The sequence below is a fragment of the Bubalus kerabau genome, chromosome 11 (assembly GCF_029407905.1).
Source record: "Bubalus kerabau isolate K-KA32 ecotype Philippines breed swamp buffalo chromosome 11, PCC_UOA_SB_1v2, whole genome shotgun sequence".
Lineage (NCBI taxonomy): Eukaryota > Metazoa > Chordata > Mammalia > Artiodactyla > Bovidae > Bubalus > Bubalus kerabau.
Window position 1 is genome coordinate 32,947,867 of NC_073634.1, and position 13,204 is coordinate 32,961,070.

General features: G+C 37.3%; 1 protein-coding gene across 4 annotated transcripts in view; it reads right to left on the minus strand.

Annotated features, from left to right (window-relative positions):
* FBXO11 (F-box protein 11) overlaps positions 1-13,204 on the minus strand; it is a 110,638-nt gene that overhangs the window by 19,838 nt on the left and 77,596 nt on the right. For 3 of the 4 annotated variants that reach the window (XM_055540032.1, XM_055540030.1, XM_055540033.1), the window contains exons 2-11: positions 9,534-9,661; positions 9,316-9,400; positions 8,759-8,903; positions 4,783-4,912; positions 3,255-3,338; positions 3,028-3,160; positions 1,830-1,936; positions 1,633-1,744; positions 1,445-1,551; positions 1,220-1,357 (exon numbers count right to left, since the gene is read on the minus strand). In XM_055540032.1, coding sequence (XP_055396007.1) covers positions 1,220-1,357; positions 1,445-1,551; positions 1,633-1,744; positions 1,830-1,936; positions 3,028-3,160; positions 3,255-3,338; positions 4,783-4,912; positions 8,759-8,903; positions 9,316-9,400; positions 9,534-9,661 — 1,169 coding nt within the window. The remainder of the gene's footprint in view (positions 1-1,219; positions 1,358-1,444; positions 1,552-1,632; positions 1,745-1,829; positions 1,937-3,027; positions 3,161-3,254; positions 3,339-4,782; positions 4,913-8,758; positions 8,904-9,315; positions 9,401-9,533; positions 9,662-13,204) is intronic. The other variant, XM_055540031.1, reaches the window with a different exon arrangement.

Sequence of the window (13,204 nt, forward strand, 5' to 3'; positions counted from 1 at the left end):
TGAAAAGTGAAAGTGAAGTCACTCAGTTGTGTCCGACTCTTAGCAACCCCATGGACTGCGGCTGAGAGCCCCCAATTTCCAAACTCCCCTCTTTCCTACTCCTTGGGAAAAAAGAGCTACAATTTGCAAAAAAAAAAAGTCAACTTTTAAATTCTAGCTGGAGAAGGACAAGTGGTCATCTCCACTGTGCTTTCTTATTTACAGGCCCAAACTATACAGCATGAGTTTTAAGTGAACTGTTTTTCTCAGGTTATAGTTATCCCAGGAATACAATGAACTGGGGGGTCTATTAATAAAACTATTTACATCTAACCAGAATGTAACAAAAGGGTACTCCTTCCTGGTCTACTTCAGTTTTAACAGAGTTTAGCAGACTTCTTTGGAGGTCCAGTGGTTAAGACTCCGTACTTCTACTGCGGGAGTACGGGTTTGATACCTGGTAGGGGAACTAAGATGTCACATGCCACAAGTGGTGGGCAGAAAAAAGGTTCTGTGTTAGGGTTTTAGGCACAAACAGTTGAAAATAAACTTCCTTTGTTAATAGACAATTTTTATATGTCCCAGTTCAATGTTCCAAAATTGTGTGATTAATACCACATAATTGCAATAAAACTTCATCATGCCTTTGTTTGTTACTACATTACAACCTCCTCTCCCATCCTGGACTCCCATCCTGGACATCCAACAACAAAAAATGTTGCCAATGCTGTCCTAGGATTTTAAAAAATTAGTTCAACAAAAACTAGGTGTTAGGAATCCCCTAGCAGTCCAGTGGTTAGGTTAGGACACCATGCTCTCACTGCTGAGGGCCCAGGTTCAGTCCCTGGTTGGAGAACTAAGATTCTATAAGCTGTGCAGCATGGCAAAAAACAAACAAAAAGCAACCTGCATTAAACTAACTTTTGGTGCTTACTAAAAATGCATATACTGGGTGCCATCCTGAAGAATTCTGATTTGTTGTATCTGGGTGATTTTTATTCATACTTACATTTGAGAACTACTGGATTAGACCTTACTCTCCTCAAAGATCGTATCAATTTTCTAAGGACTCCATCTTCTCTACATGTATGGAATGTTAGATTCAAGAATTTACAGAATTGATATTGCATACTCATTTCAATTTTTAATCTTCTTTTAGACTTATACTCTTCAATTCAGCAATTTGGAATTTAACTGATAAATTAGTATTTTTTTTTTAATTAAGAATACGTGTTCTTACCATGCCATGATCAAATGTGAACACACCAACGTCACGTCCATGATGAATATGATTCCGTCTAATAATTGGGTTTCCATGATTTTTAACCCAAATCCCAGCTAAAGCATTATTGGAAATTTCATTATCCTCATATATTCCCTACAACAATTAACCAGAAATAAACATTAGTACAGTTTAAAAAAAAAAAAAACAGAAAAAGAAAAACCCTACAAAATTAAAAAATACCTGTGCATGATCTGTTATATAAAGTCCAACATTTTCACAGTCACTGATGTTACAGTGCTTGATAGTGGGACATGCTCCTTGACCACTAACACATACTGCAGAGCCAACTGTAAGAAAAACAATTTATTTAAAATTCTATTGGGCAACACAATGACTAGCTTATAATAAAACATAATGGGAACACTAACCTGTGCATGTACTTCGGATAATACAGTGATCAATAATAGGGCTACAATTTACTGTAATCTCTAAGCAGTGATGTGCATTGTGGTGTTGAGCAGATTTGTCATCAGGGTTAAACTGAAAAGTAGAAATTTTGTTTGAAATAAATAGCCACAGCCTTAAATATTTCCATACAGGTACTTAAAAATTTATAATTTCTTACCCTTATTGTCATGTATCCAACATAAGCATCTTCAGAACCTTCCATAAAAACAAAGGTTGAATCTCTAGTGTTTTCAATTATAACTTTGTCTGCTACTTTTCCAGGTGCTATGAAGAAAATATTTTAAAGCATATTACTTTCATGAGACAGATCAAAAAATTACTTTCTTAGTCAGTAAAAATACTCTGCCATAAAACTAATAATTCAATAGAACCCTTTCTACAGTTTTAACTTGGGTAGTTCTTTTAGAGAGGGAACTTTAAAGGAACATTAGAATTGGGTAGACAGGACTAATACTCATTTTATCAAATAGATAACTTGTCATACTTAACACGGACATTATTTGAGCATCACTGTAACTCAAATTCATGTATAATAATACTTTTAATAGACTCAGCTACAAATAGTATTCAATACCAAATGCAATGGCATTAAAATGTGGGTTTCTTGTGGAAACCAAATCACTACCAGTAGCACCAGAAAACAATGTTCAGAGAGAAGAAAGAAGGGGATGGTGAGCAGGGAGAGAAAGAATCTTTATTTAAACTTATTTTCAGTACTGGTCTTGATTTGGAAAATAATGAAAATTAGTAGGCAAAATTTTTCTATACTCTCTCTCACTTTTCTTTGACGTGGAAATAGGGGAGGGAAGAAGAAAGGGCAGTAAACGCAAATCTCATTAACTATTTAACAACTACTCGCTATTTTAAAATGGTCTTATACTACTGTATCCTTAAAAAAATCAAAGAGCCCATAAATTTTCAAATAACTGATCAGTGCTCAACAAACATTACATTTATTTTTAGAACTGTGACCATAAAAACAACTTTGAAACAGCATGGGAAGTATTTTAAAAGCACATTTGTTTCATTAAAAACACAGCAATAAAAACATTAGCCTCTGTATTTTCAAATAAAAGATAAAACAAATATTTTTTTCTCCTTATTAATTAAAGCAGTTGGACAAACTATTGGCATCAAGAATTATACACATTCCCCCAAGAGAAACAGATACATTTATAATTTCTGAACTCTAAAGTTTTCATTTCCATCATATAAAATATACATGACATTTCTAATTTTTTCCTACAATTAAGATATTATCAAGGTTCATCTGGATTTTAAGTAACCAGCATTTTTAAAAAACCCACCACATAAATAAAGTATTAAAATTCTAATGACAATACATTTCAAAATACCTGCACCAATCATGGTGATTGGAGATTCAATATATATCCATTCATCAGTATATATTCCAGAATGAACAAAGATAAGTCCATCAAAATGAGCTTCTTGTACCCCACCAAGGGCATCTTCAATTGTATCGTAGTACTAAAACAAACAAACAACCCCCCCGCAAAAACATGTCAGTAAAGAACTGTAAGATCATCATTTTAAATCTTAGAAAAAGACAAATCAAACATACCAACATGTTTTCTCTTCCTTTGTATCTTGCAGGGTTACTGTAGAAATGTTCTGCAAATCCTGGCTTTACATGTGCGCCTTTATACTAAAACATCAAAAACACAAAAACAAAAAACTGACTACTAGTATAAACACTATAGTTTAAATTAGTTTAGTACTACGTGAATTTTTAAATTTAATTTTTAAAAATAATTATTAGTCCAATTAATTTTCTGATGCATATTGCAATGTAAAATCTGGAACAGTTTATGACTCAGTAATATCAAGTAAGGACATGGTTTTTCAACCTCAGCACTACTGATAGTTTGTAACAGATTCTTTCTTGTAGGGGCTTATTCTGTGCATTGTAGGATGTTTAGTAGCATCTGCTTCTCTTGTGGCTCAGATGGTAAAGAATCTGCCTGCAATGCAGGAGACCTGGGTTTGATTCCTGGGTTGGGAAGATCCCCTGGAGAAAGGAAAGGCTACCCACTCCAGTATCCCGGCCTGGAGAATTCCATGGAGGGTATATACATGGGGTCACAAAGAGTCGGACATGACTGACTTTCACTCTGGCTTCCCTGATAGCTCAGTTGGTAAAGAATCTGCCTGCAATGCAGGAGACCCAGGTTCGATTCCTAGGTCGGGGAGATCTGCTGGAGAAGGGATAGGCTACCCACTCCAGTATTCTTGGGCTTCCGTTGTGGCTCAGCTGGTAAAGAATCTGCCCACAATGCGGGAGACCAGGGTTTGATCCCTGGGTTGGGAAGATCCCCTGGAGAAGGGAAAGGCTACCCGCTCCAGTATTCTGGCCTGGAGAATTCAATGGACTACATAGTCCATGGAGTTGCAAAGAGCCAGACACGACTGAGTGACTTTCACTTTTCACTGGACTCTGACCACCAGGTATCAGAAGCAGTCTCTTCTCCAGTTGTGAAAACCAGAAATGTCTCCAGACACTGCCAAATATCCCCTGTGAAGCAAAATAACCCCTAGTTGGGTAGTTAACTATTCATAAAGGACCATATGAAAATGAAGCTAAATGTGACTACTGGACTACCAAGGGAATTCCGTGAAACTCTAAATAACTACTCAACAGTAATAATTTAAATATAAGTTGAAAGAGATCCATAGAAAGTATAACTGCTCTCAGGCTACTGATACTTACGACTACTGTTTAAATTTACGGCTACTGTTAAAATTATTAATAAATATGCCAGCAGTGAAAAGAACTGCTGATTCCTTTGCTGGCTGATAAATGTGTACTGACTTGAGAAACCTATTCTTTTTTTTTTGGCCATGCTGCGTGGCTTCTGGGACCTTAGTTTCCTGACCAGGAATTGAACCCCAGCCCTCAGTAGTGAAAGGGTGAAGTCCTAACCGCTGGACCACCAGGAAATTCCCGTGAAACCTATACTTGAATTTAAATTTTAAAAAAGGAACTTTTATAAAAATATATTTATAAATATATAAATATAATAAAACATTATATACTTAAAAACTTATTTAAAATATATATAACATCAGTATTTTCCATTTATACTTCATACCAACTGCTGGAAACTCTCTTTCCATGGATTTGGGTGTTCATATTCTTCTGGATTAATCTGGTAGAATTTGCCAGGTTCAGGGTGCATCATAGGGCGGGTATACTCAAATACTTCCATGTATAATCGTTTCCTGGAGGGGGAAAGGGGTTTAAGATTTCTTCATAAAATATTCTTTAAACAACTACAAAAATTATTTGAGGCCTCAAAAACTTATAAGAATATGACAGAGCAGCATTGTAGATGTAAAAATAAAATTTTTGGCTAAAATAATATAACTGCATATAAAAAGTAAAGTAGTCCACCTAAAACAATGCATCAATTCTTTAAAATCTGATTGTTTAGTTAAAGGAAAATAAAAGCCACATACATTATAATTTAAAAGGATTATTTTAAATAATGATGTTTCATGTATGTCTGATCACAAATCATCAAATCTTAGGAGTGGAGTGATAGTTAACTATTATATAATTTCTTGTACAAAACAAATGTTTCTTCTTCTGCTCTTTTAACATTCCCTTTTTGCTTTCCAACACAAATATAATTATCTTTCTTAAATTTAAAGTGTACCTTATTTTTAGTATCATAGAAGTAATACATATAGCTGCTGTAAAATACAGAAAAGTATGAAAGAGATAACCTACTTTTAATATATTAACTATTAACAATTTACTGTATTTCTTTTCAGTCTTTTTAGCTACAGAGTTTCATTTATTACAATTGTGATAACATAAAATTTTTGTATTCTGCTTTCATTTTTTATAACATGGCATATTCCCATGTTATTAAAAACTGTAAAGTTCACTGTTAATGACTATATCACAACCCTTAAAGTACATATAACACTGTTTACTTTTAGTCCAATCCCTTATTGCTAGACTTCGATTATTTCTAGCTTTCTCCCACTATTAACTGTGTTACTATGAAAAATTTGTACATAACGTAAATAAATTTTCAGAAGTGGAATTCCTGGGTCAAAGGGCACACATATTTCATAGTTCAAAAATACAACTGTCCAAACTCTTTTCTAAAAGTCATATACAAAATCTACATTCTTACTGAACTATTAGCTGTTTTAAATTAGACTTAGTTCTGTTTCTAAAAAGCAATGGAATGAAAAGCATTCTCCATAATCACTCAGTAGCTTTTAACTGACAAATAGCAGAAAAAGTACTTTCTTTATTGTTTTAAATAAAGAAAGTACTCAGATGGTGGCTCAGATGGTAAAGCATCTGCCTACAATGCGAACCTGGGAACCCAGAGACCTGGGTTCAATCCTTGGGTTGGGAAGATCTCCTGGAGAAGGAAGTGGCAACTCACTCCAGTATTCTTGCCTGGAAAAACCCATGGACGGAGGAGCCTGATAGGCTACAGTCCATGGGGTCACAAAGAGTTGGACACGACTGAGCGACTTCACTTTCTTTCTTATAGTTTTAAAAACACTGCCTGGACTGATAACCAACATTTGTGATAAACAGGTAACTGGGAAAGGAGCAAAGGAAAGATATATCCATTTGAATGCAGAGTTCCAAAAAATAGCAAGGAGAGATAAGAAAGCCTTCCTCAGTGATCAGTGCAAAGAAATACAGGAAAACAACAGAATGGGAAAGACTAGAGATCTGTTCAAGAAAATTAAAGATACCAAAGGAACATTTCATGCAAAGATGGACACAATAAAGGACAGAAATGGTATGGACCTAACAGAAGCAGAAGATACTATTAAGAAGAGGTGGCAAGAATACACAGAACAACTATACAAAAAAGATCTTCATGACCCAGATAACCATGATGGTGTGATCGCTCATCTACAGCCAGACATCCTGGAGTGCAAAGTCAAGTGGGCCTTAGGAAGCATCACTACGAACAAAACTAGTGGAGGTGATGGAATTCCAGTTGAGCTATTTCAAATCCTAAAAGATGACGTTGTGAAAGTGCTGCACTCAATGTGCCAGCATATCTGGAAAACTCAGCAGCGGCCACAGGACTGGAAAAGGTTGTTTTCATTCCAATCCCAAAGAAAGGTTATGCCAAAGAATGTTCAAACTACCGCACAATTGCACTCATCTCATATGCTAGCAAAGTAATGCTCAAGGTTCTCCAAGCCAGGCTTCAAAAGTACTAGAACTGTGAATTTCCAGATGTTCAAGCTGGATTTAGAAAGAGCAGAGGAACAAAGGCAGAGATCAAATTGCCAACATCAGCTGGATCATCAAAAAAGCAAGAGTTCCATAAAAACATCTACTGCTTTATTGACTACACCAAAGCCTTTGACTCTGTGGATCACAACAAATTGGAAAATTCTTAAAGAGATGGGAATACCAGACCACCTGGCCTACCTCCTGAGAAATCTGTATGCAGGTCAAGAAGCATCAGTTAGAACCGGACATGGAACAACAGACTGGTTCTAAATAGGAAAAGGAGTACGTCAAGGCAGTATACTGCCACCCTGCTTATTTAACTTATATACAGAGTTCATCATGCAAAATGCTGGGCTGGATAAAGCACAAGCGGGAATCAAGACTGATGGGAGAAATATCAATAACCTCAGATATGCCGCTGATACCACTTTAATGGCAGAAAGCCAAGAGGACTCTTGATGAGGATGAAAGAGAGTGAAAAAGCTGGCTTAAAACTCAACACTGAAAAAATTAAGATTACGGAACCCAGTCCCATCACCTCATGGCAAACAGATGGGGTAACAGTGGAAACAGTGAGAGACTTTATTTTGGGGAGCTCCAGATTGCAGCCATGAAATTAAAAGACGCTTACTCCTTGGAAGGAAAGTTATGACCAACCTAGACAGCATATTAAAAAGCAGAGACATTACTTTGCCAACAAAAGTCTATCTAGTCAAGGCTATGGTTTTTCCAGTGATCATTATGGATGTTGAGAGTTGGACTATAAAGAAAGCTGAGCACTGAAGAACTGATGCTTTTGAACTGTGGTGTTGGAGAAGAGTCTTGAGAGTCCCTTGGACTGCAAGGAGATCCAACCAGTTCATCTTAAAGGAGATCAGTCCTGGGTGTTCATTGGAAGGACTGATGTACTTTGGCCACCTGATGCGAAGAGCTGACTCATTTGAAAAGATCCCGATGCTGGGAAAGATTGAGGGCAGGAGGAGAAGGGGACGACAGAGGATGAGATGGTTGGATGGCATCACCGACTCAATGGACATGAGTTTGGGTAGGCTCTGGGAGTTGGTGTTGGACAGGGAGGCCTGGCGTGCTGTGGTTCATGGGCTCGCAAAGAGTCGGACACGACTGAGCAACTAAACTGAACTGAAAATCACTGCCGATGGTGACTGCAGCCATGAAATTTAAAGATGCTTGCTCCTTGGACCAATCTAGACAGCATATTAAAAAGCAGAGACATTACTTTACCAACAAAGGTCCATCTAGTCAAAGCTATGGTTTTTCCAGTAGTCATGTATGAATGTGAGAGTTGGACTATAAAGAAAGCTGAGTGCCGAAGAATTGATGGTTTTGAACTGTGGTGTTGGAGAAGCCTCTTGGGAGTCCCCTGAACTGCAAGGAGATTCAACCAGTCAATCCTAAAGGAAATCAGTCCTGAATATTCATTGGAAGGACTGATGCTGAAGCTGAAACTCCAATACTTTGGCTACCTGATGGGAAGAACAGATTTACTGGAAAAGACCCTGATGCTGGGAAAGACTGGAGGCAAGAGAAGAAGGGGATGACAGAGGATGAGATGGTTGGATGGCATCACCGACGCAATGGACATGAATTTGAGTAGGCTCCAGGAGTTGGTGATGGACAGGGAAGCCTGGAGTGCTGCAGTCCATAGGGTCGCAGGGTTGGACTCGACTGAGTGACTGAACTGAACTGGAATTTATAAGTATTCTAATTTTCTTCTATTTAACTGTAACCATCAACTCACACTCCAACCTTCCTACCATCCTTTAGCATTTGGGGCAGTAGGTAATATATCTCAAGATACTAAGAAATAAATTTTCACTTACCATAAAATTGGATCATTAGCAAGTTCACTGAAGCGTTTACACACACAAGCTGCTCTACAAAGATCCTGTTCCAGCAAATACGAGAAGATTTTTAGAACCACTTCATCTGGCAGTTTCTCCTGAAGATATTGTTCAGCAGGTGCTGCTATAAAAAGATTAACAAACAGAACATAATCTATCATGCTAGCAAAGACTTTCTCATTATTCAAAGAGCACAATTTTCATTTTGTTAAATGAAGAGCTTTTATTTTTTGATGACTATCATTTTATAAGCATGTGCTTTCAGAGATGGCACACATTTATTTATTTTCTTTTCTGTTAACAGTATTCTTTTAGCTAGTATGTACCATTTCAGTAACTGGTTACAATAAATATACAAAAAAGATTTTTATACAATTACAGTCAAAGATGGAGAAGGTCAGGGTTCTCAGGTTTATTCTGTAATAACTGCTTTCTCAATCTCAAATGTGTAAATAAACATTTAATTTTAATTTTTTATCAAACAAAATTTAAAAGAACTATTTAATCCTATTCCTTAACTTTCTCAAAGGAAATACCTGATAGATCTTGTGATTTTCCAGAAACTCTTGCACGTTTTGCACGATGACCAAAAAAGTTTTCTGTAGTTGAAGTTGAAGCACCCTTGAAAAACAAAATGAAAACTAGTTAAGCAAATATTTTTACCCATAATCATTACTTCTAAAAAATGATGACAGTCCCGTCTGTTTCCTAACAATTCTTTCATTATACACAGAAAAACAGACATTTAACCTACCTCCATACTGCTCTTGGTAGGACACGCTGTTCTTTTTGGCAAAAGAGTTTTCCTACGAAGTTGGTATGGACTATTTTGTGCACCAGGACCGGATTCTTCTGCAACCATATCTGCAGGTACATCATCATCTGTTATAAACAAAAATAATATGAAAATGACACCCATTTTTTAAGAAAAAGCCCTATGGATTCAGTAAATTTACAAAAAAACTTTGTAATATATATTTTTTTGGGGGGGAGATAGTTCTTATACAAAATTCTAGTCATCTGGATAACCATTTGAGAAGTCTTGGATTTCTATTTCATTTCTTACTTCAAAATAAATTTCACAATGCTTACCCACAATAAAAATAAATAAATTAAATCATGAAAAGAAAAGAAAACTATTTTTTATAATGTGAAAGTGGCAAAGTTCTTTAAAGGTATGACACAGAACTTGGAAGGCATTTTTAAAAACGGTGAGGAGGATGTTCACTTGCTGAGTGAGTACGAGTGAGTACTGCATGGTTAGAGTACAAGCAGGGTGAGAAGTGTGTCAATGGAGACAGACAGTTCAGTATAGATTATGAATACCAAGTAGGACAGTGTAGATTCAGTATAGATACCAAGTGGGATAAAAAGGGCATCCATGCAGAGGGTGGTCTGGCATACAGTGTTGGTGCTCAAGAGGGGTAAGAAGAAGGAGGTCTGTGTGTGGGAAGGGTGACAGAAAAGGCTATCGCACAGGAGAGGGAAAAGGTGGAACTGGAAGCTTGGTAACATCAAGGAACTGATCAAATAATTAAGTAGAATGGAAGCCAGGGTTCTGAGAAGAGTTAAAATATAAATGGAAAGAGTGTATCTTACACTGTTGGACTGGAATTTTCAATGTGAACTCATTGTTTTTAAAAGATAGATACAGAAATAGGTAAGCACGTACAAATGTATGTATAAATGTTTGGAAATGTGTAGATGATACACGTGTGTAACAAAGCCTGGAAGCAGTGCTACTCCAATAGCAATAAGCATGACCAGTATTTGGATATTTGCTTCTGAATACTTTCTTACTTCTTTATAAAAGGGATAAGAGCTCCTTGGAGAAATGGCTGATTCTAGGTTGAGGGAAATGCAAGGTGAACCTGAAATAGCTTGTGGCAGAAATAAGAAACTGCTGAACGATGAGGACATGTCAAAAGAACACTGAATGGACTTCCCTGGTGGTCCAGTGGTTGCGAAGCCACTTTTCAGTGCAAGAGACACAGATTCCCCTGGTCACAGAACCAAGATCCCACATGCCTTGGGGGGTAACTAAGCCCATGTACTGAAACTAGAGAGGCCTGCATGCCGCAACAAGAAAAAGCCCGCATGACAGCCAAAAAAGAAAAAAACAAATACTGAGATCAGCCCAAATGATCACCCACTAGCTAGCAAAATTATGCTGAAGTATCAAAACTCATGATAGTACAGGGATTATAACCTACTGAATGGACGACCTGTAAATTCATTCTACTATAAATAAAGGAATAAACGGAATTTGATAGGAATGAGATGTTTAAAGTACCCACCCCCCCACAAATACTGATTAAGTAGAAAGGGAAAAATCATAACTCTATAGTAGAAATGCCAATCAAACACTGTCTTAATCAAGTGACCAAAGTAAACATCATTCATAAGACATACTGAAGCTGTGTGTCACCTGAGAGTATGAAAGAACACAGCATCACTTCTATGATATTCCTGACAAAGATACGTAACCTAAATCTATTGGGAATATCAGAATTATGAGGAATCATTAGGGAAAATCCGAATTTGTTCTAATTGGTTTTTAATAACCTTCAAATTATCAAAGTTGAAAGTCAAGGAAAAGCCTAAGGAACTGTTCCAGATGGAAGGACATTGAAAAGATATGTAAACTCATTGCAACCTGTGGTTCTGAACTAGATCCTTTTGTTTAAAGGTTTGTTTTTAGGACAAGAGTGAAATACTTCATTCAATTAGTGAAACCTGAATGGAGATCTAAAAACAGTAATGCATCAGTACTAACTTTCTGATTTTAATAGGTATAGCATGATTATCTAGGTGAATATCCTTGTTGTTAGGAAATACACACTAAAGTATTAGGAGGTGACAGGACAAAGCTGGAAACTTATTCTTGAAGGGTTCAGGGTGGGGGAGGGGAACTTCTTTGTACTGTTCTAAACTCTTTCCTAAGTTTAGATTGTTTAAAAATGAACTAATAAATTTGAGTAATATGTTTACATTTAAAAATTCTGCTTAGGAAATGAAAACCATAGAGATAGTTAAAAGAAATAACACAATTAGGAAAAATAACCCACTCCAGTATTCTTGCCTTAATAATTCCAGGGATAGGAAAGCCTGATGGGCTAGTTTATGGGATAGCAAAGAGTTGGACATGACTGAGACACTAACACACACATTTGTTAACATGTGTCACAAAAGGGCAATTGAAAAAGCAAGAGAGTTCCAGAAAACATCTATTTCTGCTTTATTGACTATGCCAAGGCCTTGGACTGTGTGGATCACAATAAACTGTGGAAAATTCTGAAAGAGATGGGAATACCAGACCACCTGATCTGCCTCTTGAGAAATTTGTATGCAGGTCAGGAAGCAACAGTTAGAACTGGACATGGACCAACAGACTGGTTCCAAATAGGAAAAGGAGTTCGTCAAGGCTGTATATTGTCACCCTGCTTATTTAACTTATATGCAAAGTACATCATGAGAAACGCTGGACTGGAAGAAACACAAGCTGGAATCAAGATTGCCAGGAGAAATATCAATAACCTCAGATATGCAGATGACACCACCCTTATGGCAGAAAGGGAAGAGGAACTCAAAAGCCTCTTGATGAAAGTCAAAGTGGAGAGTGAAAAAGTTGGCTTAAAGCTCAACATTCAGAAAATGAAGATCATGGCATCCGGTCCCACCACTTCATGGGAAATAGATGGGGAAACAGTGGAAACAGTGTCAGACTTGATTTTTCTGGGCTCCAAAATCACTGCAGATGGTGACTGCAGCCATGAAATTAAAAGACGCTTACTCCTTGGAAGGAAAGTTATGACCAACCTAGATAGCATATTCAAAAGCAGAGACATTACTTTGTCAACAAAGGTTCGTCTAGTCAAGGCCGTGGTTTTTCCTATGGTCATGTACGGATGTGAGAGTTGGACTGTGAAGAAGGCTGAGCGCCAAAGAATTGATGCTTTTGAACTGTGGTGTTGGAGAAGACTCTTGAGAGTCCCTTGGACTGCAAGGAGATCCAACCAGTCCATTCTGAAGGAGATCAGCCCTGGGATTTCTTTGGAAGGAATGATGCTAAAGCTGAAACTCCAGTACTTTGGCCACCTCATGCGAAAAGTTGACTCATTGGAAAAGACTGATAGTGGGAGGGATTGGGGGCAGGAGGAGAAGGGGACGACAGAGGATGAGATGGCTGGATGGCATCACTGCCTCAATGGACGTGTCTCAGTGAACTCCGGGAGTTGGTGATGGACAGGGAGGCCTGGCATGCTGCGATTCATGGGGTCGCAAAGAGTCGGACACGACTGAGCGACTGATTTGATCTGATCTGAGTACTACAAATCAGCATGGAAAAGACTAACAATTCAACAGAAAATTGGACCAAGGATACAGCCAATTCAGAATTTAGGAAATACAAATGAAACACTAATA